Genomic DNA, 23,597 nt, shown 5'->3' with positions numbered 1-23,597 from the left:
GTGCCCTACTCACAACCGTTACCTTTAAGTTTTTAATACAGATCAATAATCAATAGTGAACAGTCCTTCACAAGATGTAGGGATAGACCAACCAAAAGACATAACATGAAATCAAGGAAGAAATTTGTTAAAAAAGATGTGTGGAAATACATTTACAGATAACAGTGAAGGATGAATGGAACAGAAGGCCAGTTCATCGTTGAGAATGTATGTGATAACAGAGACTGTTCAAGAGATGAGAACCAGTGAGTGTAAAACTTCCTTCCCATACCAGATAAATAGGTAATCAAAAACAGATGATAACAGACTTTCCACCCCCTCTACAAACACAACACTGACAAATCACATACACGACAAAATGACCCAAGATGCACTAAACCACCACCCTCCCAATTCAGGCACCAGACATACATCTATCTGAAACCAAATTTCCTCAACATATACTTACAATCTCTCATCTATGTTCTGGATACCACCCATTCTTAAAACACTACAAACACCAAGTCAACATATTTTGAGACCCTTCGGGCCCACTATCCAAATACCACAATGAAGATACCGAACACTTACTGCTCAACTCTTCCAAAACAGACACTCACACAACAACAGTCTCTCCATAACTGAAGAACTCCAGTAAAGGAGACAAACTGTCTGCTGGAAAACATCAAAATAATTTCCAAGTACAAGGATAAGGAAATATCTGGCAAGGAGTTCTTATACTATGCACATAAAGCCAAAACTAAGATATATGCTTTCAAGTTTATTTTATCTGACATCCAATCCCTCTGGGAACTCCCATGAAGGGATGGTTATCACATCTGAAATAGCACTGAGAACTAACAAAGAGAGTTAAGAAGAGGGCAACAAAGATGATACCTGAGTTAAGAAAGCTGAGTCACCAGGAAAGGCTAGAGGCTTTAAATCTGCCTGCCTTGAAAGTGTGAAGAATGCAAGGTAACCTGATCACAACTTTCAAGTTTTTAAAACAAACCGATAAAACAGAAACTGAAAAGTTATTTGAGATATGTAGGAAGAGAGAAGGGAGAGGACACAAAATGATATCAAGTAAGAAACTTGCTAAAATAGCTGTAAAGAATAACTTTCATAGTACCACTGAAGACGTGGTTAATGCAGATCGCATACATACGTTAAAGAAGCTGTATGATAGTAGAGAATGCTCAAGAGATGGGGTCCTAGGAATGTAAATCTCCCACCTCATAAAGTATAAATTCCTGATTGCTGACAGAAAGGACTCCTGTGGCAGGAAGTTAAAGTTATCACTTGGGATTGACATGAAAGAACACTACGCACTGATTGCAAGACCCATAATTGCTATCCACCAAATACTGTTCATTTTCACCTAAACTTAATGGTCTACAGCAATATCCTCTTGATGCCATGGCTAAAGGGTAACTTAAGAACTCATGTATAACTGCTGCAGAATAAGGCCATAGGCATCTTATTACACAAACAAAGACCAGATGAAATTCATATGCTTTAGCTGAAATTCAAATGTTTGTGTGGAAGCACATATCATACATCCATTTGAGGTTCTTTTCAATGCGCAACGTAAATCTACTTAATGTTTGGTTAAAGCATAAGACTGATGTCAACATTCTCCTATAAAAGGATTAGTTAATAGTTGAAGACATGGTCTGAAAGTTTAACATTTTGGATGTAACACTTGTCGAAAAACTTTTTAGACTCTCATCTCTGTTTCTTCATGGTATACTGGGGGGGGGGGGGATGTGAGGAGTAAGAAGAAAGATTTCATAAAGATATTTTGGATGAGCACAGGAGGTAAAAGGAAATTTGAAATGCCTATATAACGGAAGCTTCCCACCAGACTCTAAAGAGGGATGATTCCAAATCAGGTCATATGAGGAAATCAACATAGGAGGTTTCTCAAGCTTGGCTAATCATGGAATGGCATTGAAAACATACAAGTCAGGATTGTACTATTAGAGATTACATTTAATCCATTAAAGTTGTGAAATAAAGGATGCTTTACAACAGGCTGCATAGTTACCTCTTTTTGTGTTTTTCATTTCTTCATTTGCAGAATCTAAATAAGACCCCTAAAAATTTATTACACAGTGATAAAGAGTATGCCAATGAAAATGAATTGCATACATTAAATTAAACAAATCAAAAAGTTTAATCAGGCAGACCCGTGTATGTAACAGCGAGATGTACAACACAGGCAAAAGTTATTATCTATATAATAAACTACATGATGTTTAAAAGAGATGTAATTCGATCATTGTGCTTCCTGTGAATAATAAAATACATACCTCAGAGTAGAGATCAGACGTATCAGGGAAACTTCTCAATAACCATGTGACAAAGATGGTGGAGTAGTGAGTGCTTGTGGACTGTATCCTTGACTTCTGGCACTTTACACAAGTAGTCAATTTGGAAACCCCAACATTCTGTACCATTAAGGAAGTTACCAATGGATAAGAGGACAGATAAGATGATTTTGAATGTGCAGTTCTTTTGAAGATCTTCTATTCCTTGCTTCAAGTCCATGAGAGGTTCAGCAACTTCCTAGTTGGATTAAAAGACAAGCATTTGCAAGAATCTAATCAAAAGCCCAAAAACTTACAAGAAAAATATCCAGAGAGAAAAGTCATCTAACCAAAAATGTCATTATAAGAGGCATTTACACTTTTACTGTCAAATCAGTGATTCTTGAATTCACAATTTTTGTTTCATAAATATTTGTGTGTTTTTCTGAATAAAATGCTATGCAGTGAAATTCAACTAAATGTCGGCTGAGTCACTGCCAAAGTTTGGTATACAAATGCATCATACAAGTACACAAATTCAAAAAGAATTCTTATAGACAAAGAATTCTCAGTATGTTGATCTTAATTTGGTCTCACTGTATATTTTCAGGGATCTTTCATTACCTTTTCCATATTTTCATAATCAAGCTTGAATATCCAAAGTTTTAATCTAGCAGGAAGTTCAGATATAGATGACAGCATCATGAGGAATTGTTCTGCTGAGCCCAATGGCAACTCAGGGTTGGAAATGGCAGCTTCTTGGATCTTATGTTTCTCTTCTGGTGTTGGCAACATTGTCGTCAAGAGTTTCTGGAAGAGAAAATTTTATTTCCTTTGAATAGGTAGTGGGCATGCCTTAGCTCAGTCTTATAAAGATCTATTGCTAACCCTCAAAATAAACAATATTTATTACACAGAAAAAAGAATGAAAAGATCAATTGCTAACCCTCAAAATAAATTATATTAATTACAGAGAAAAAAGAATGAAAAGTAAAGATACACTGAGGGAAAAAATTAATATGAATAACTTGGGTCAGGTCTCCCCTAACACACAACATGACCAGTCCTAAGTTGACAAAGAATTCAAAGTGACTATTCCTGTTGAAGGAAGAATGTATCCTCTGAATATTACGATCATTCAGTTGGTAGTAGCTGATATTAACTGATAGGCAGCCAACGACCAGGGAGGTATATCACCAGTACCACCTGCCCGGGTATCAGGAGGGTTAGCGATAGCTGCTTAGTGAGCCAGCACTGCATTGGTTGTCAAGTTGCACTCTCCTGACCCAGGTAGCTGTCTTTTCTTTCTGCTTCACCTACACATGGAATGCTGGAATTCTGTTCACAAGATTACAAAATCTCTTTCCTGTCACACAACACTTGACAACACTTAACTCATGCAGCTCATTCTTCATAACTCTAGATTTCCTATCGTGAGTACTATGTGCTAGCCATGCCTTTTGGCAAAATGGTAGGGGCAATAGATAGGAGTAGTAGGAAAGACCATTTAGGTAGAACTATAAGGTAGAAACATTAGGGAGAGGTAGTTGGTAGGAACATTAGGGAGAAGTAGTTGGTAGGAACATTAGGTAGGAACCTCTACAAACACTGCACAAGACCAGCCATCTGCCAGTGGCATATTGAGGGTGAGGCATTAAAGGCTTAGAAGTGGCACTGGAGTTCACTAGTTATGGAGACTCTACTGCCATGGCCATCCCCTTGAGGGAGTTCCTGGAGGGAACAGGCTTAAGAGATATATATAGACAGAAAGATAGATTATGATCATTCTTAGAGCATTATTTCCCAATCATCAGTACAAAATAAATTATGTTTGCATCCTTACCCTCCAATATCAATATGAAATTAATTGTGTTCAGAGATTATACTGTCTTATTTACTTATCCTTTGAGACAGGGGAGAAAGAATTTTAATCAAGTATGCCCTGTGCGTTGTAGAAAATGACTTGGAGGGGCAGAAAGGAACAGGAGTCAAGCAAGGAGTGTTCATATGACTTGAAAACCCAAGCTGGGGTGTCTCAGTGTGTGGATGTAACCAAGATGAAAAGAAAGGTGATATGTAGTATGTTTGAGGAAATGAATCCAGATGTTCTGGCTCTGAGTGAAGCAAACCTCAAGGGTATGGAGGAAGAATGATTTGGGAACATCTTAGGGGTAATGTCAGGTGTTGGGGTGAAGAAAAGAGGAATGACAAAGGGGCTAAGAAAGAAGGCAAGTGAGAGTTGGGGTGACCAATTACCAGCAAACTTCAGAGAGAATATATTTTGGAAGGAGGTTGATAAAGTGAAAAAACAAGGGAACTAATGGAAATATCATTCCAAACATAAAATGAAGGAATGTATTTAAAAGATAAAGAAATGAGAACATAATTCTTGTCCATGATAAAGAGCCAAAATCAACATACATATCGGCCTGGGGAGTAGTGGAAAAGAAGGGTATGTATTTACATACATCTGAGGGATATATGTAAATAATAAATATAAATCTATGGAAACACCTAGGCCAGGATTACTTGCCTCCTCTTTCTCCATTCAAACTTACCTCCCAATTGACTTGTCCCTCAGCCCTAATGTACCTAATAACCTTGCTCTTATTCACATTTACTCTCAGCTTTCTTCTTTCACACACTTTACCAAACTCAGTCACCAGCTTCTGCAGTTTCTCACCCGAATCAGCCACCAGCACTGTATCATCAGCGAACAACAACTGACTCACTTCCCAAGCTCTCTCATCCACAACAGACTGCATACTTGCCACTCTTTCCAAAACTCTTACATTCACCTCCCTAACAACCCCATCCATAAACAAATTAAACAACCATGGAGACATCACGCACCCCTGCCGCAAACCTACATTCACTGAGAACCAATCACTTTTCTCTCTTCCTACACGTACACATGCCTTACGTCCTCGATAAAAACTTCTCACTGCTTCTAACAAGTTACCTTCCACACCATATATCCTGAATACCTTCCACAGAGCATCTCTATCAACTCTATCATATGCCTTTTCCAGATCCATAAATGCTGCATACAAATCCATTTGCTTTTCTAAATATTTCTCACATACATTCTTCAAAGCAAACACCTGATCCACACATCCTCTACCACTACTGAAACCACACTGCTCTTCCCCAATCTGATGCTCTGTAAATGCTTTCACCCTCTCAATCAATACCCTACCATATAATTTCCCAGGAATACTCAACAAATTTATACCTCTGTAATTTGAGCACTCACCTTAATCCCCTTTGCCTTTGTACATTGGCACTATGCAAGCATTCCGCCAATCCTCAGGCACCTCACCATGAGTCATACATACATTAAATAACCTTACCAACCAGTCAACAACAGGTGTCACCTGTGTCAGCTCCTTGGTCCCTATGTTTATCCCTCAGTGACTCATGTGTCACATCTAGTACGTGTATGTACTTATGTAACGAGTTCTTACCTCTATCCCTTCCCGGTTGATGATAGAAGAATCCATTTTGAGAATTGCAGTCTTGATAGTACGAGGCGGAGGCAATTTTGTCATGCCAATATTGATGACATTTGATCTCTTGGGGTCCAATACTATTAATTCTTTTACCCCTTTTTGATCCTGTTGCTTCTGCAGATACGAAGAAAGACAATTAACTGATAATGAACAAATGTGTATCATGTGAATTCTGATGATGGGAAAGCTGAATGAGATTTGAAATGTTAAACTTCTAGCTTTGTTCAATATTTATGCATTATCAAAATACTCTGCCATAATCTACTTCAAGGTTATGTCACATTTCACTAAATCAATAGAATGTCGCTTGCATCACTATTCTGTTGCAAGCAATCACATTAAAAAAAAAAAAAAGTGGCACTAGTAATGATATACAACTGGGGCTATGAAAAGAATGAATCATCTGAAGTCAATAATGACATCATCACAACCAGCCCCATAAAACCACAAAAGTCAGACATGAAAGTCAGAGTCAAGGTCATGTCACATGCCACACCGTCACCAATGCGAAAGCTCCTCACCAAAGCAACCAAAATGAATTCAAAGACAAGTTATCTAGCTTTATCATCAGTTGTGACTTTTATTACAAGTTTAGTTTATCAATTATACAACCCAGGACCCTTTTTATAGGGCTCCTGCAGCTTCAAGGCTGTGCTCCTATGAAGAGCAAGGAGCAAGAGGTTCCCTGAAAAGATTGTGCTCCTTTTTGTCCACTAACAATGATACAACTCCACTGAAGGGGACATTTTTCATGCAGTATAACCACATGCAGACAGAGTCTGGAAACACCTATCAAGCAGTTTATTCAATTAAAAGTATCATGAATATTAAAATATAAGCCATAATTTTGAATCAATCAGCAACTAAAAACTTCTTCATAAATTTTCAGGTCAACCATAATTCAGAATATTTTTACATTATAAAGAATATTAGAAACCTGAATAATTCTTTCTTAAATTAAATTCTACTCATATGTAAAAGATCAACATAACACACAATCATTATCAAAATAGAGTAAAAAATCACAGGTGATTATGATTGTCGTATGAGCAATATACCAAAAATAATTTATGAAAAATCTCAAAAACATTATTACAGCATAGACTGTCTAAAAGTGACAGCCTGCCATCTTGAACCATTGCAGTAAAAGACGTTTACAAAAGACCATGTCAAAGTTTCACACACTCTGAAGTTACCTGGCATATGAGCAACATTTTACAGTACCTGTGTTTGATTATATCCTTTATACTACCAAGTACTGCTTTAAAATAGACTACTGATTAATATACAAAATTGAGTATGCATAGACAGCTCATCAAGAACCTTAATCCACAACTCAGTTAAACCACTAGAAAAGATATCAAGGATGTTAAAAACTTTAAACAGTTCCAAGAATGTAACTGCACAAAATATGCCCATTAGGCATAGATTATTGAACTTACAACATACTGAGCATGATAAGTTTATGCTTGTCTACTGGTATAAGAAATTTGATATCTGACAATATTATGAATATGCAAGGTAAGACTTATTAAATATGAACAGAACACAGTTTACAAGTCTGATTCATAGTAAACTGACAAAGTTTGCTGGAAACCCATTTCCTAATCATTTCTACTTGTCCTTGTAATATTTCACCCTTATAATTAAAAGCCATTTCTTTCCAGCAGTTTATGCTATGATTCAATATATAATACTAATTTATTTTTCATGGCTGAAATATAACCTTCCCCAATTTTGGTATGTTTAAAGTTTTAAACAAGTATAATGTGAACATCTGCAAGCATAAGACATACATGATACAAAACCCTTGTTGACAGACATAGTAATTCATTTCTAAATCTCTACCACTTGGAAAGCTGGAAGTTACACATGATATGAGGACATACAATAAGTAGGGAATTGCAAAGGTTACATAAGCCAAGGAAATCACACTTCAGAACATATACTAAACAGATCTCTAACTACAGGGCAAGGTACAGACACAACCATCTCTTCTTATTCATATATTCTTTATACTAAATTCAACAAAAAGAAAGAATGCTATTATAAAAGAAAACATTACAGGAAAGGGCTGAAGAAATAGACAGGAAAAGAAAAACACAAACATCTGAACCTAGCTCCATGAACAAAGGCTTGTGCAAAGTATTAATTTGATTTCCAGTAAAACGATAAATAGCAAACCTTCGCTGACCTTCAACATAAAACAACATTCTATATCAATGGAATACCATGTGGTACTTAAATCTCCATCAATACAGAGGTGAATTCTTCAGTTTTGAATGAAATACTGTGATTCCGAAAATCAAATCAACTGAAAGTGCACAAGAACGCCACGAAAACAATTTGATATTGTAATAAAAGCCTAACTTACCTCCTAGAGTTGGCAGCAGCACGGTTATATAGCAAGTGAAATAGATAAAATTGCATTAGCATTTAATAATACACAGCATATATATATATGGAGCAAGTACAAAAATGTTGAGCAATAAAAAGCTGTTAAAAAGGCAATAATTTATAAATGCAATGATGGCTATGAAGCACTGCAGTATCAAAACAATGTAACATAACTCAAAAGAAAATAATATTAGTATATGAATCGCAAAAGTTGAAATACTAAAAATAAAGTATGAGTAATTTTCAATACTTTACAAGGTGCTATCAAACTAATAGTATGGTTAATCATGAAGTACTATATAAACCATTGTAGAAAATGGAGTACTGCTTTAATTAGCAAACTAAATATCTCTTCAATGTTAGTCTCAAGCTCACTACCAAATTACAAAATAGCATGTCTATTACGTAATACACTACAAACATGATAGGGCCAAGTTCAGTTAGTGAGCATGGCAAACTGAGCAACCATTAAGTCAAAAAATGTGATGCAGTGGTCATCAGTCAAGTGCTGTCACAGGATAACATGCTTCCTCTGATCATCAGCTGAGGAAGCTTCAAGAAAAACCATCAGCAACTCATGCACAAAAGAACTACACACTAACATAGAATAACTATAAAATTCATGAAGTACACAACAGTAAATAGTCTAAAACATAAATGTTTGTGTGAAGAGAGATATAAGCAATGTAATGAAAAAAGATGTGAAAAGATTATGTGGCGTGAAGTCATTAGAAAGGTATATGAATGACATTTTTATGGTGGTAGGGTCACGCAGAATAGTAGAAAGAAACTGGAGGAGATGAAGACTATGTTAGAGATGATGTGAAAATTGATTTGGATATGTCAAGAGGAATGGCAGGGGATTATAGAACTTTGTGTATGGTGTTGGTATGAATGGAAACATCAGTCTCTGATGACAAATCATCTTACTATGTAAAGTGAAAAAGTAAGAAACATTTCTATTGAAGTGGAAGTCCATGTTTTCACAAGCAAACTGGCCATGGGTTGAAGATGTGAAAGTGATGTTGTTGAGACTTTATATACACCCAACAGATTAAAAATTCTTAAGGATTGGATTTCAAAATGAACACTAAGACTCCTGTTGCATCAGAAGGGTTAATAAACATGAATGTGGGATGCATTTCTCAATATAATCATGAAAGCTGTCCCACACTGTGATTACTCTTGAAAAAAAAATACGACAAATTACTGTATAAAAGTGAAAACGGTATACTCTACTTGCCTACTTTTTTTTTTATGCATGCTAAGAAATATATAAAGGGAGAGCAAGACTATCAAGGTGAGGTAAGAGCCTAGTACATATGTTAAAATCCTTTGTCTGTTGTGTTACATTGTCAACCAAAAAAATGCAAAGATAGCTTTTTTGTTGGGTGTAACTGATACATCACATTCTATAAACTGGGAATGGAACAATGATAAAATTAATCAATACATCTATTAAGTTGGCAACTCACACCAAGACAGCCTTCTTGTAGTAGCAAGACATACTAACCCAATACAGAAGAAATCAACCAAACCATAAATTTTTCCACATCCATCTGCATGCTTCCTTTATGAAAGGCTTTCCCAGATAAAATAATCAAATTGGAAAACATCTCATTTAACCATCACCTACTTGCTGGATTTATATCAACATCTGCACTGAAAAACAATGAAATGAGTTTGGCTTCCTTGAGGAGTAAAGCTCCAGCAGCTCATAAAACGTATGGACTTCAATCATAAAGGGGCAAATGACAAGGATTACTAACAACATCTTATATTTTCCCAGTTGTTTGAGTGACACAGATAAAAAGAGCTGACACAGTTAAAAAAAGCTGTCTTACTGATATGCTGGAGGAACTCAACATGCTGATGTCACACTCAACTGTTAAGATTATCATAACTACAGCAAATGATGTAATGATGTACATGCGTTTCCTAAATTTTAGTATTAAAAGTAAAATGATAAAATACATATCAATAAACTATGTGCAGAATTTTCATGCAGTTTAAGAGACATAAGTCAAATATACTGTGCTAAAAGAAATATCAGTCAGAAGTTTTTGAAGCACAGAACAAAATATACTTGATCCTCTAGATCAAAATTGCTGATGCACTCACTCATCTCTGATCCTCTTACAACCAGGTGCATAAGCAATGACAATCAACCACCTCATACATGTAATCATCTTAGAGAGAGAGAGAGAGAGAGAGAGAGAGAGAGAGAGAGAGAGAGAGAGAGAGAGAGAGAGAGAGTGTAGAACCACAAACTCTCGACACCTACACAACAAAATCCCACGACATGCTTGGCAACCAATTCTATGCACCAACAACAATGTCCATCACCCAGGCAAACTCATAATCACAAAATATTCTCATCCTGATTAACGCTACTGCAACCTATGCTTGTTGATCCATATATCCCTAACTAACACCATCATGATGAAAAACCTTCCCACCATAATGAAAACAAACAAAATAAGTGCAACCCTCAAGCCGAATTTCAAACTTCATTGCACCACACATACAAACACCTGAAACAACACTCCCTGAAAAGTGTACACTAAACATCTTAATCTGTGCTCTATACAACAATTCAACATAACATAGGAACCCTCTTGCCAAGATGACACTTTCACAAGCAAGACATCAAATACCTACTCCTCAACTGCAGTGCAATCATCCCAGTAGGGCAGAGACACATCACATTTCTTAACCTATGGTCCTGTTGGACATGGCTAGCATACTAAGTACTGAAGGTTCCCCATAAAACAGGATCCAAAGAAAAAGTGTGTGTATATGTAATTATCTATATGAACAATCTGGCGAGAGACTTTTATAAATGTAGGGCCCCATCTCCTGAATCTTATATACTTTTGTAAAATTCTGCTGATAGGAAAGCATGTAACACTCACCACCAGAAATTTCTGATGTAATGTATTTTTGTGTGAGGTACATGTTATTAAGAGTTATGTGCATGATGGAGAGAGTGCAGATATGTGGACTGGATGCCAGCAGCGCACGAATGTGAGAAACAAAGAAAAGACTCCCGCCTGGGCCAGAAAGGTGACTTTGTCAACCACTGTAGTAGTGCTGGCTTACCATGTCCATCACTAACCTCCCAAATACCCATGTGGTATTACCTCCTTGGTCAGTGGTTGCCTATCATCTACTACCTGTGGTAAGCCAATTTCATAAATAGCTGCTAAGTGAAAGTTGTTCACTATGGCTTCACATCCAAAATCCTTAAGTTCTTTCACTAGTCCCTTTCAGTCTACAATGTTCCAACTCAACCTTCTATCTCAAATGCAGATGCAACTGACTTTACAGTATCATCACAGCACCATTACACTACTCAATCAATGACAAATTCACACTATATGCATTTAGAAAGTTAGATGACTTAAAACAATATCTGCATCCCCTCAAAAAATCCTCAGTCATACTCTCAATTCTAGACTTAAATTAATCCAACCTGCACCCTCCCGTAACTATGAATGATTAACCGTTCCTACTCGACAAAATTCTAATTACACTGGGTATTATAGGATGCAAGACATTCTAATTATACTAGGAAATACAAAACACATGATATTCTATCCCCACACCACATGCATCAGCACAAAAGCCACATAAAAACTAAACATCCAGAAAACTTGCTGGCACTTATTTTGGACTGTAAAAACAATCCCTTAGTATCCCTCACAAACAACCCATCCAGTCCAACCTGCCTGGTCATCTACCCTATCAAAAGTAAATATAATAAAGCTGCAAACCACACAAAACTTAGCCCTCACAAAAATCACTGGCTGCCTATGGCAAAGTTGGTGTCTTTTCTTCCATAACCAATATAAAAGGGTTCACTCTTCAGTTAGTCAACATATTTCAAAGGAAATTTCAAGACAAATTTGTGTAACTTTCTGCAACTTTCTTGTAAGAAATAATTTAGTCAAAGCAAGAAAAAAAATATCATACAAGGTATTTCTATTTCTTACACAGGAAAAATCATGCAATAATTTCCTAATAAGATAAAGTGTGCAAGCTTTCTTACCTTAGCAATGATATCCTTTGCTCTTGATTCAAACAGATGCTCAAGTTTCTGAGTATCAACAGGAACACGTTCAATCTTATCCCATACTGTGTTTTCATGTACCCGAGGATCCTCCCGAACCTATGAAATTGGAATAATTATTAGGAGAAAGATCCTAGAACAAAGTTCCCAAAATGATGTGTTTACATAAACATATATAATTCAAGACTTGTCTGTTTATGTATTCTAGAGTTACCAACTAACCTCTTTCCAAAATAACTTAATAGTTTTCTTAGTCTTGAATGACTTTGAAGTAACTGGTTCCTGTGACTGGGGATCTAAACCATTCTGAGGACCATCTCCCGAATGTGGTGGAGCAGGTGGCGCTGGAGGAACAGGTGGCATCCCTGGAGCTAGTGGAACTCCTGAGGGTGGTGGGGGTGGTGGTGGAGCTCCAGGCGGTGATGGTGCTCCTGAAGGTGGTGGTGGAGGAGGAGGTGGTACACCAGTTATTCGAGTTTCTGCTAAGACTGTGTCGTCACTGGCGGTTAGATCTGTGAAGTCTAAATCACAGAGAGTAAGGGGCCGATTTAGGTGTTTGATTAAGAGCTCCCACTGGATATCATTTTCTGACTTCTTTGGTGGTTCTGGTACTTGAATGAGGCCATCCTTTATATCACCCTTGGAATGTGATTTGGATAATCCGTCTTTGAGTTTTGTGATGCGATCATTAATATCCCCTTTGCGTCCCTGTTTTTCACCATCAGCTACTATCTGACCAGTACTGGAATTTATCATTTTTCCTTGGAGTTCCTAAAGATTATAAGAAAAAGTCAAATTAATTCATATTATAAAATGTTATTAATGTCAAAATGGAACATACTAAAAGATCTGACAAAGCTAGAGACCAACTAAATTACTGGTCCTAACAATGGTGAAATGCTGTCTAATCATATCACACATTCTACCTTTATAAAATTTTGGTGGGAATGAGAATGAGTCAGTGGCCAACACCCTCCTTATAATGCCTCTTTTGTTGAAGCTTATGTCATTACAGCTTCATTAATTCCAGCAGAGAAAATCTGTCTCGTAATTAGATTCCTTCTGTGCAGTCAGGATTGAACTGTGGGGATGCCTTGCTATCTTTTACAATTCTTCTATTTACTCAACTTTTGGTATCTTTAAAAGACTGATATTAAAAGAAGGCCTGAAATGGTGGCGCTGCTACTCAGTGACCTTCAGAACTGCAGCAATCAGTATAATGCAATGGCCATCAAGTTAGGGATGTGTTGCAGTACACAGAGAAACTGTAAGCATTTAATCCTTGCTTTGTTCATGTAGTTAAAATAATAATAATGATAATAATAATTATCCCTGGGGACAAGGGAGAAAGAATACTTCCAACGAATTCCCTGCATGTTGTAGAAGGCGACTAAAAGGGGAGGGAGCGGGGGGCTGGAAATCCTCCCCTCTCATTTTTAATTTTCCGAAAGAAGGAACAGAGAAGGGGGCCAAGTGAGGATTTTCTTCAAAGGCTCAGTCCTCTGTTCTTAACGCTACCTCACTAACTTGGGAAATGGCGAATAGTATGAAAAAAAAAAAAATAATAATAATAATAATAATAAAAAGCAAACAACAAGTGGAAGGTTGTTTGAGGGTAAGTTAACAGTACCTTTGTATTCCCATGTAATGACAAAAGTGAACAAACTGTGAAAGAAGCAAGTCATCTATAGCTCATTTCTGCACAGCTTTCAATGTCAAATAAATAAACAAATAAATAAATATCAGAGTTCTCCAGGTGATGCAAAATTATATAACTTTATAACTGCCACATCATCCAAAGCTCATTTGCCAAAAGTTTGCAACAGCAAAAACACAGGAATGATACTTTGTTAAAGTAAATTGTTTCTTTACACAGAAGCAAATACATTCCACTATAGCATACCTTAACAGAAGCCTCAGCGTTAATCTCAATTGGTAATCGCATATTATTATCTACATTTTCTTTGTCTTGGAGACTAGATATTCGTGAAGCAATATCCTGAATATTAGTTAAAGACTCTCTACGACCTGTTCCATCATCCTCTCTCTTTCCATACATCATGTCCATCATCCACGATGCCTGTTTGTTCAAACCAGACATTTCACTGTTCTTTCGGTTTTCATCCTCCACGTTGCTGCTGAAAAATAATTTTCAGGAATAAATGATTTAGTTATAACAGTAATGAAGCAGTTTCATATGAATCGTCTAAACTGAAAATTGCCTTTCCTTACAAACATTACATTATGCTCCATTCTCAATTCCATGTCACTAATATAAACTTTCCTCTGCATCCTGTGTAGTCAAAGTAGTATAAACTTCAATAATATTTGTGATCAATTTTTGCATGTAAAAAAAATTAAGGAAAACTCACTCTGATGACTGAGACCCTCGCCGAGTCTCATTAATTATTTCTTGTTCATTAATGAATGTTCTGTGGCGTTCTGCACGTTCACGTCGTCTACGAAGTGCAGGTGTAACACCAGCATCAGCATCTGTACATAAAATAAATTTTTTTGAATACTATAAGGTATTCAGAAGCATGCGAAAGTAAACTAAAAATTTCAACATATTAACAGAACCTACTCAACCTAAACACCATGTATCTGCCACATACTCAACAGTCCCTTAAAATACTCACTCTATCTTTACACCTCCTCCTTACCTTTTACCACTTTCACATCTGTTACCTTCACTGATGGTGCCATTTGTTCTTTCATTCTCCATAAGCCATCAATCTCCTTCCAAAACATTTCCATATCTTCCCCAGGGTTCCCAGACACTCTTGCACTCCAACACTCATACGAACTTTTCTTCAGTGCCTACACCTCCCTCTCGACCTCCCACTGTTTTCTCTTGTACATCTTCCAATTACTCCCACTCCTCTACAGCAGGAAATGCCCATACAACTCTCTCTTCTATTTCACTGACAATTTTGTTTCCTCATTCCACCACTCACCATCCATTCTCACCTGCTTACATCCCACCTTTCATGTGCTATATATTTCCCTTGCACAAATAAGCACTGCTTCCCTATGCATCTCGCATTCTTCATCCACTCCCCTAGTGTCATTTATTCTCCCCTTTTGCCATTCTGCATCCACTCTGTCCTGGGATCTCAAATATGCCTCTTCTTTCCTAAGCTCACTCACTTTCACTATCATCTTCCCACTCATAAAATTTCCTCTTTTCCTAAAGCTTATACAAATTTCACTCTTGCCTTCACCAAGAAATGAATATTTCTCAGGAGTGACAGAGACTGTGTTGCTGACTGGTTAGTTAGGAATAGTAAAGTAGGTATAGCCCAAAGTGAGGTGCCTAATGATTGTCAGAATGCCTGTATAATGTTATTGTATAAAGCCAAGGGGGACAAGTTACTGGTCATACATGTTCATTTCCTGCAACAGCAAGCTAATGTTAGAAACAGGAGTATGAGTTTGCCAAGCGTGAATCCAAATTTGTATTGAAAAATGGAGATTAATAGTGTGGTAGCATGCATAGAGCATCAGACTTGAGAGGAACAACATGGTATCAATGGTGGCATGGGGTGTGTGAATCTGTTTTTTCTCACATGATTTGTGTGAGAAATACAGATGGATTTGTAAGAGGCATTTATGGATCTAGAGAAAGCACATTCTATGAGTTGACTGAGATGCTTCATGAAAGTTATTGCAAATGCAGCACATGCTATAGGAGGAAAGCTACTAGAAGCAGTGTGGAGTTTTCATTTAGTAAGGTTTGTGTGTAAGTAGACAGAAAGAGAGGTGACCCCATATGAAAGCAGGTCCATGGTAGGGAAGTGTAATGTCACCATGGCCACTTAATCTGTTTATGGATGGGCTGGTGCGGGAGGTATATGCAAGAGTCTTGGAAAAGGGGTATGTCTGGAGTCTGTTGGGAGTTTGGGGATCTTGGGGGAGAGTCAGTTACTGTTTCCATATGACAGGGTGCAAGAGGCAGATTAAAGTGAGAAAACTGCATAAGCTGGTGTGTGAAAGAAAACATTTGCGAGGAAATGTGAATAAATGCTAGGTTGTTAGGCTTTGCAGTGGAATGATACAAGTTAGTTGGAGTGTGAGTTTGAATGGAGAGAACCAGTAGGAAGTGGAGTGTTTTAGATAACAGGGAGTGGGGGCATGGGGAAAGAGAGAAAAAAAGAAAAAAGTACAGAACAGGGCGAGTGTGTTAGAAATGAGATGTATGAGGACAATATGTGGTGTGAAGAATGTTGATTAAATTACAAATGAAAGGGTAAGATATTGGTATGGCAGTAAGAAAAGTATGTATGAAAAGATAATGAAGGTGTGCAAAAATGATTCGGACGTATGGAGTGGATGGTTATAAGGGCATAAACGTCAGAAGTGGAGGGTACAAGGAAAGGGGGAACCAAGGAGGAGGTCTAAGAATCTACTTTTAATTAATTGCAAACACAAAAAAGGGCTACCCAAAAATTCATAAAAAACACGTGCAGTACTTACGTTTGACACCACACAAATCATCCTGTGGAATACCATATGATTCGCCATTGATACTGATCACTGTAATGTGATCCTCATCACTGCTAGATCTTCTACTGCTGCCATCCTCTAAATTAACACCCAAACTTTTACCCTGCAAGGATATAAAAGTTATTGAACAAGTCCCAGAACCATACAATATTTTCTCTTGCTTTAAAGATGCAAAAGTTATTTTCTTTTTAATGAAAGCAATAATATAAATTGAAATGTTTCACAGTCCATAAGTGGAGCAGAGACTTAAAAACATAAAACACAATAAGTACATAAAGAGTGTTGCTCTTACATCACCAAAACTGTTGAGCTACACACTAATTTGGCTGTTCTTCAATTTTCTGTCATGAGCTTCATTTACATGCAAGAGGTAAATCTTAAGTATAACAATGATATAAACCCAACACTGGGCTTTATACCATTAAAGGAGATACAATGACAATACTTACAGAGACCGATTCTTCCTCTTTGTGTGGCTAAATAATATTCATATGTATTAAACTTGGAATCAAAACACCATAAAAGTCATAAATAGTTATACAGTATATTAACATTGAACATGAAAATAACATCACAGAACACAAAAGAAATAAACTGCATTATATTTACCTATCTATCTATCTATATATCCTCCCCTCTCTTTTTTTTTTTCCCCCCAAAGGAAGGAACAGAGAAGGGGGCCAGGTGAGGATGTTTCCTCAGAGGCCCAGTCCTCTGTTCTTAATGCTACCTCGCTGACGCGGGAAATGGCGAATAGTATATTTATTTATTTTGCTTTGTCGCTGTCTCCCGTGTTTGCGAGGTAGCGCAAGGAAACAGACGAAAGAAATGGCCCAACCCACCCCCATACACATGTATATACATACACGTCCACACACGCAAATATACATACCTATACATCTCAATGTACACATATATATACACACACAGACACATACATATATACCCATGCACACAATTCACACTGTCTGCCTTTTTTCATTCCCATCGCCACCTCGCCACACATGGAATGCCATCCCCCTACCCCCTCATGTGTGTGAGGTAGCGCTAGGAAAAGACAACAAAGGCCCCATTCGTTCACACGCAGTCTCTAGCTGTCATGCAATAATGCCCGAAACCACAGCTCCCTTTCCACATCCAGGCCCCACACAACTTTCCACGGTTTACCCCAGACGCTTCGCATGCCCTGATTCAATCCACTGACAGCACGTCAACCCCCGTATACCACATCGATCCAATTCACTCTATTCCTTGCCCGCCTTTCATTCTCCTGCATATTCAGGCCCCGATCACTTAAAATCTTTTTCACTCCATCTTTCCACCTCCAATTTGGTCTCCCACTTCTCCCCGTTCCCTCCACCTCTGACACATATATCCTCTTGGTCAATCTTTCCTCACTCATTCTCTCCATGTGCCCAAACCATTTCAAAACACCCTCTTCTGCTCTCACAACCATGCTCTTTTTATTTCCACACATCTCTCTTACCCTTACATTACTTACTCGATCAAACCACCTCACACCACACATTGTCCTCAAACATCTCATTTCCAGCACATCAACCCTCCTGCGCACAACTCTATCCATAGCCCACGCCTCGCAACCATACAACATTGTTGGAACCACTATTCCTTCAAACATACCCATTTTTGCTTTCCGAGCTAATGTTCTCGACTTCCAAACATTCTTCAAGGCTCTCAGGATTTTCGCCCCCTCCCCCACCCTATGATTCACTTCCGCTTCCATGGTTCCATCCGCTGCCAGATCCACTCCCAGATATCTAAAACACTTTACTTCCTCCAGTTTTTCTCCATTCAAACTTACCTCCCAATTGACTTGACCCTCAACCCTATTGTACCTAATAACTTTGCTCTTATTCACATTTACTCTTAACTTTCTTCTTTCACACACTTTACCAAATTCAGTCACCAGCTTCTGCAGTTTCTCACATGAATCAGCCACCAGTGCTGTATCATCAGCGAACAACAACTGACTCACTTCCCAAGCTCTCTCATCCACAACAGACTTCATACTTGCCACTCTTTCCAAAACTCTTGCATTCACCTCCCTAACAACCCCATCCATAAACAAATTAAACAACCATGGAGACATCACACACCCCTGCCGCAAACCTACATTCAGTGAGAACCAATCACTTTCCTCTCTTCCTAAACGTACATGCCTTACATCCTCGATAAAAACTTTTCACTGCTTCTAACAACTATGTTGCTATATTGCTACCTTGCTAATGCGAAAAATGGTGAATATGTATGAAATAAAAAAAAACATATATCTCTTTTTCCATACCTGTTTGCCATTTCCAATATTAGCAGAGAAGTGCCACAAACAAATGAAAAAATGGCCTCAGCTGCTCACATCCACTTTAGCTGTACTGTGCAATGTACCTCAACCAAAGCCCCCTATCCACAACCAGGTTCCACAGACCTCTCAGTAGTTTCCCCTGACCATTTCATATGCCTTGGTTCAGTCCAATGACAGCCTGTTGCCCCCTGTATACCACATCACTCCAAATCACTATATCCAGTGCAAGCCTTTCACCCTCCTACATGTTCAGGCCCTGAGCACACAAATCTTTTATGGTCCATCCTTTCATCTCCAATTTGGTCTCCCCCTCCTCCCTCCACTTCTGAGACAAAACATCTGGTAACCTTTCCTCAGTCACTCTATCAATATATGTCCAAACCATTTCACTACAATACTCTTCATCACTTGCTCAACCACACACTTCTTACAACCACACCTTTCTTACCCTATTATCACTTATTTGATCAAGCCTTCTCACACCACATATTCTCCTTAATTAATCTCATTTCCAACAAAATAACCTATTTCCACAAATTCTCATTTATATCCCATGCCTCACATCCATGGAACACAGTTGGCACTACAATACCTTAACACACCTATTTCTGCCCACATAGACAGAGCTCTCTTTTCACATTCCTTCGTGCTCCCAGAACTTTTGCCCCTTACTCCACCCATGACTCACCTCTGCTTCCATGGTTCCATCCACTGCCATGTCCACTACCTAGTATCTAAAACACTTTAGTTCCTCTAGGTTTATTCCATTCAAACTTACACCCCAACTAACCCATCTCTCCACACGTTAAAAGATGGTGTTGCTAGACTCAGCCTGCTTGAGGTTACACGGCGAGTGAAAAGACATCTATGGCAAAGCTACATCAGTAAGAGTATAGTCTCATCAGAGAATTTCTCACTCCGAAGGAGCCTTCTTTGCCCTGCTATTGGGATTAGTCCAGCCTTGGACTGCAGGAGCTTTCAGACTGACCACAGGTAATGGCAGGATTCTTTCATAGATACTGTCTCTGGTTAATTATAAATAAATATATACAAGATTCAATGCTACCTTTTTTGTTTTAGATGGTGACGGTGAATCTTGATGTCTTCGTGATTTGCGACGGTCAATAGAATCTCGATCAACAGAGCATATGCGAGGTACCTGCCTTGGAAGAAAAGAATAAATAAGTAAAAGGATTTTCAGTATACTGACATGATTCAAAATATGCACTACCAGATAAATAATACGCACAATCTAGGAGGTATTAATCCTTTGTTTCAGCTCGCACTTTAGAACCTCTTTTATCATTTTTCTTAGTTCATGAAATCTGAGCACCTCAAATTCTTTTTCTCTGAAGTATTAAAAAGATATGCACATTACACCAGATTTAAATATATATATTCAGTGTTGTGACAATGTGTAGTAAGTGCACTTAGTACACATTAACAGCTTGCTCTGCACTTAGAAGTTATGAGATAACAAAAATCAATATTCTGTTTTACCTGGCCTGCATATCAACGTAAAAATATAAAGGGAGAGTATTAGGGAAGACATTTGACAGATTGCTAGTTCTTTTTTCTCTAAGGGATGAGAGTCCAAACAAGTGAAGTACATATAATAGATTCTTCACTGAGCACATGTGGGGGTGCAGTGGCAGTATTGTAACCAATGAGGTAGGAGGTAATGCTACTGTGAAAAGCAGTGAAGCTCGGAACTGGGAAAAGTATCTAGAGTCATCACCTCAATGGGTACTCTAGTTTTACTGGAGTAGCTAAATCTCACCCCGCCTTCTCATGGTGACCTCGCCAGCACATCCTTAGGGGTGGAACTACAGGGGGAGGCGTTGCCCAATTACATCAGGAAATTAGTTTTAGATTTGAACAAACACCTGAGGTGTACTGTTACTTTTAGTTTTGACAAATTTTGAGCCTCGCTGCTTCTGGAAACACAGGAAAGGAGTTGCCCTTTGCCAGTGACCTGTCCACAGTGAGGCACAAAAGAGTAAGAAGTGACACTGAAGTCAAGTTGCCCTTTGCCAGTGACCTGTCCAGAGCGAGGCACAAAAGAGTAAGAAGTGACACTGAAGTCTATTAGTTATGCCAAGGGTTAAAAGGAATGACATACGAGCAAATAGGGTGGAGGAATACTAGAGGGAGAGAAACAGGAAGAATACCTGGAATGGTGTATGGGAGGGAGGCATGTAAAGACAGGGATAAGTGGAGACTTCTGCCGTGGCCAACCCTTGATAGGAGTTCCCGGAGGGAACAGGTGCCAAAGAAATAGACAGATAGAAAGTGAAATCAACTGCTCCTTTTCTCACAACAGTGCTTCCAAAAGAGATCAAAGAAATGCAATCAAAGAAATTCTAATTTTCTATATTCTGTGAGGGATCTATTTACAGAGGGAGTACAAACAAACAGAAGTTCACTCATAAATAAACCAAAAATTACTAAAGTTGCTTATCTCTTGGATTTAATAATCAGTGAACAACACAACAAGTGCTTCTAAGCAAAACACAAAACATAGAAAATCTCAATCCAGTACCTGATGGAAGGGTCAATAGTACGTGTTCGGCAAACATCATCACCATCCTCATATGCAAGAACTGCTTCATAGATAGTAAACTGCTGGAGCAAGTCTAGGTCACTGTCTGCTCGATGCATGTACCTGCATGAGGTGTTAAGTTGCTTAAAACAGTCAGGCATGTGTATGTTGAGGTAAGTTAAACAAAACCTGCGGTAAACTTTAAACAAATACACACAATTTTCTAAACCTACCTGCCTCTCTCGCTTTATCAAAAGAAGATCAGAAGCACCAAACAATGGCCTCGTTTACACACAATCACTCAACCTGTCATGTATTATGTATCAAAATCAGAGCATCATCACCAGACCCAAGCCCTATAGACTATGCCCTGGTTCATCTCACTGACTGCACATCATTCCCATCCCCATAAACCCCCCTAATGACTCAATTCCTTCTCTTGCTTCCTGAAAGATCAGTTTCTGATGTCCCTGTACACCCTTCAATCCATCTTTTCATCTCAATCTCTCCCTTTCCAACAATTTCTCCACTTCTGACACATAGATTCACTGAGTCTTTCTTCACTCATTCTCTTCATCTGTATGAACTATTTCAGCACACCCTACTAGACCCTCAATCAGTGTGTGCTATCTCTATACTTTTCTATGTCATCTCTTATATAATCAATATTACTCACCACTAATTTTTCTCTGGTCTTTCATCTCCAAAGCATCTACCCTCCTCCTTTCTTTTGTGCTCATGGCCTAAGAGTCACATCCATTCACCATTGTCAGGAATGTAACACCTTCAAGCATAACTATTTCATCTTAAAAGACAGCGCTCAATACATCAAGGACCTTGTAAACCCCCTCTTCCACCCAATAACTCACTCTTGCCCTCATACTACTATATGTCACAACCATTCCTATGTGCCTACTCTACTTCCTCCAGGTCTTCCCCATTCAAATTTATACTCAAAACATCTATATATGAATGAATTTATCAAACGTCCTTTCAGAACTTTAATTTTTTAATTGTCACATCACAATTTTGCTTTTTCTCAACAAAGTGACCAGTTTTTTAACATGACAAAAAATAAAATATCCTATGAATCCATGTTTCATTCCTTAATCAAAATGTAACAATTAGTGCCAAACTTACTTAGCAATCAGGGTTTCCATACCCTGCTCCTCAAGACAGTCAGTTTGGTCATAATAAGTATCCTGATCTGGGATACCATTCAGTGTCTTGTTGACCAGTGTCATGGCATATGTAAGCAGCTCCATGTCAAGGTTATCCCGACCTTCTAATAACCTCATCATTGTTGACCATGGCAAGTCGCCTATTAGTGGGATTGAAATGTCTGATGTTAAAAAGTAGTGTAAACATGAGTATCTTATGGATATCAATAAGAGACATATATTCTAAAATTACTATTTCATCAGTCCTAAGAGATACTGCTGTTAGGTTTTATTTACAGCATTTGTCAGAGAAATGCTATGCCTTCACTAATATATATCACATGTAATGATGCTTATCATGGACTAGAGTACTGCATCATCATTCACTCAAGCAGTACTTCCATACAAGCTTAAAGGTGTTCTATAAATTCTGTCCCTAGTCTGATTATTTCAGTTTTTCTGTTTCAATGCTAAGTTGTCATGCTGACTTTTGTTATCAAATGAACAGTTACCCCAACTCACCTCTTGATGAATCGACAGTGTCAATGGCTTTGACAAGTATCAAGGCATTGGATTCTGTGTACTCAACGAAGACCAAGAGAAGTTTGAGGGCAGTTTTGACAACAAGACGGTATTTTGAAGAAATCAGTGAGTACAGCCACTGAATTGTCTCTTGGTGCTCCATCACACCATTCATGCCATCAACATACAACATGACCTGACCTAAGGCTAGAGAAGGAGAAAGAAAACAGAAAATAGAATACAAATTGTTTTGATTAATTCTTAAAACCTCAGTT

The 23,597-nt window shown here is 38.0% G+C and overlaps 1 protein-coding gene across 1 annotated transcript in view; it reads right to left on the bottom strand.

Annotated features, from left to right (window-relative positions):
• Positions 1-23,597, bottom strand: part of LOC139756376 (uncharacterized) — a 380,293-nt gene that overhangs the window by 33,600 nt on the left and 323,096 nt on the right. Inside the window, 14 exon segments of the mRNA XM_071675765.1 lie at positions 2,295-2,327; positions 2,329-2,550; positions 2,916-3,101; positions 5,759-5,919; positions 12,251-12,371; positions 12,495-13,043; positions 14,176-14,410; positions 14,645-14,765; positions 16,749-16,881; positions 17,228-17,254; positions 20,165-20,261; positions 21,641-21,763; positions 22,781-22,961; positions 23,323-23,529. Coding sequence (XP_071531866.1) covers positions 2,295-2,327; positions 2,329-2,550; positions 2,916-3,101; positions 5,759-5,919; positions 12,251-12,371; positions 12,495-13,043; positions 14,176-14,410; positions 14,645-14,765; positions 16,749-16,881; positions 17,228-17,254; positions 20,165-20,261; positions 21,641-21,763; positions 22,781-22,961; positions 23,323-23,529 — 2,396 coding nt within the window.

This window comes from Panulirus ornatus, chromosome 21, assembly GCF_036320965.1.
Source record: "Panulirus ornatus isolate Po-2019 chromosome 21, ASM3632096v1, whole genome shotgun sequence".
Lineage (NCBI taxonomy): Eukaryota > Metazoa > Arthropoda > Malacostraca > Decapoda > Palinuridae > Panulirus > Panulirus ornatus.
The sequence above is the reverse complement of the archived record's forward strand: the minus strand, read 5'-3'. Positions and strand labels throughout refer to the sequence as shown.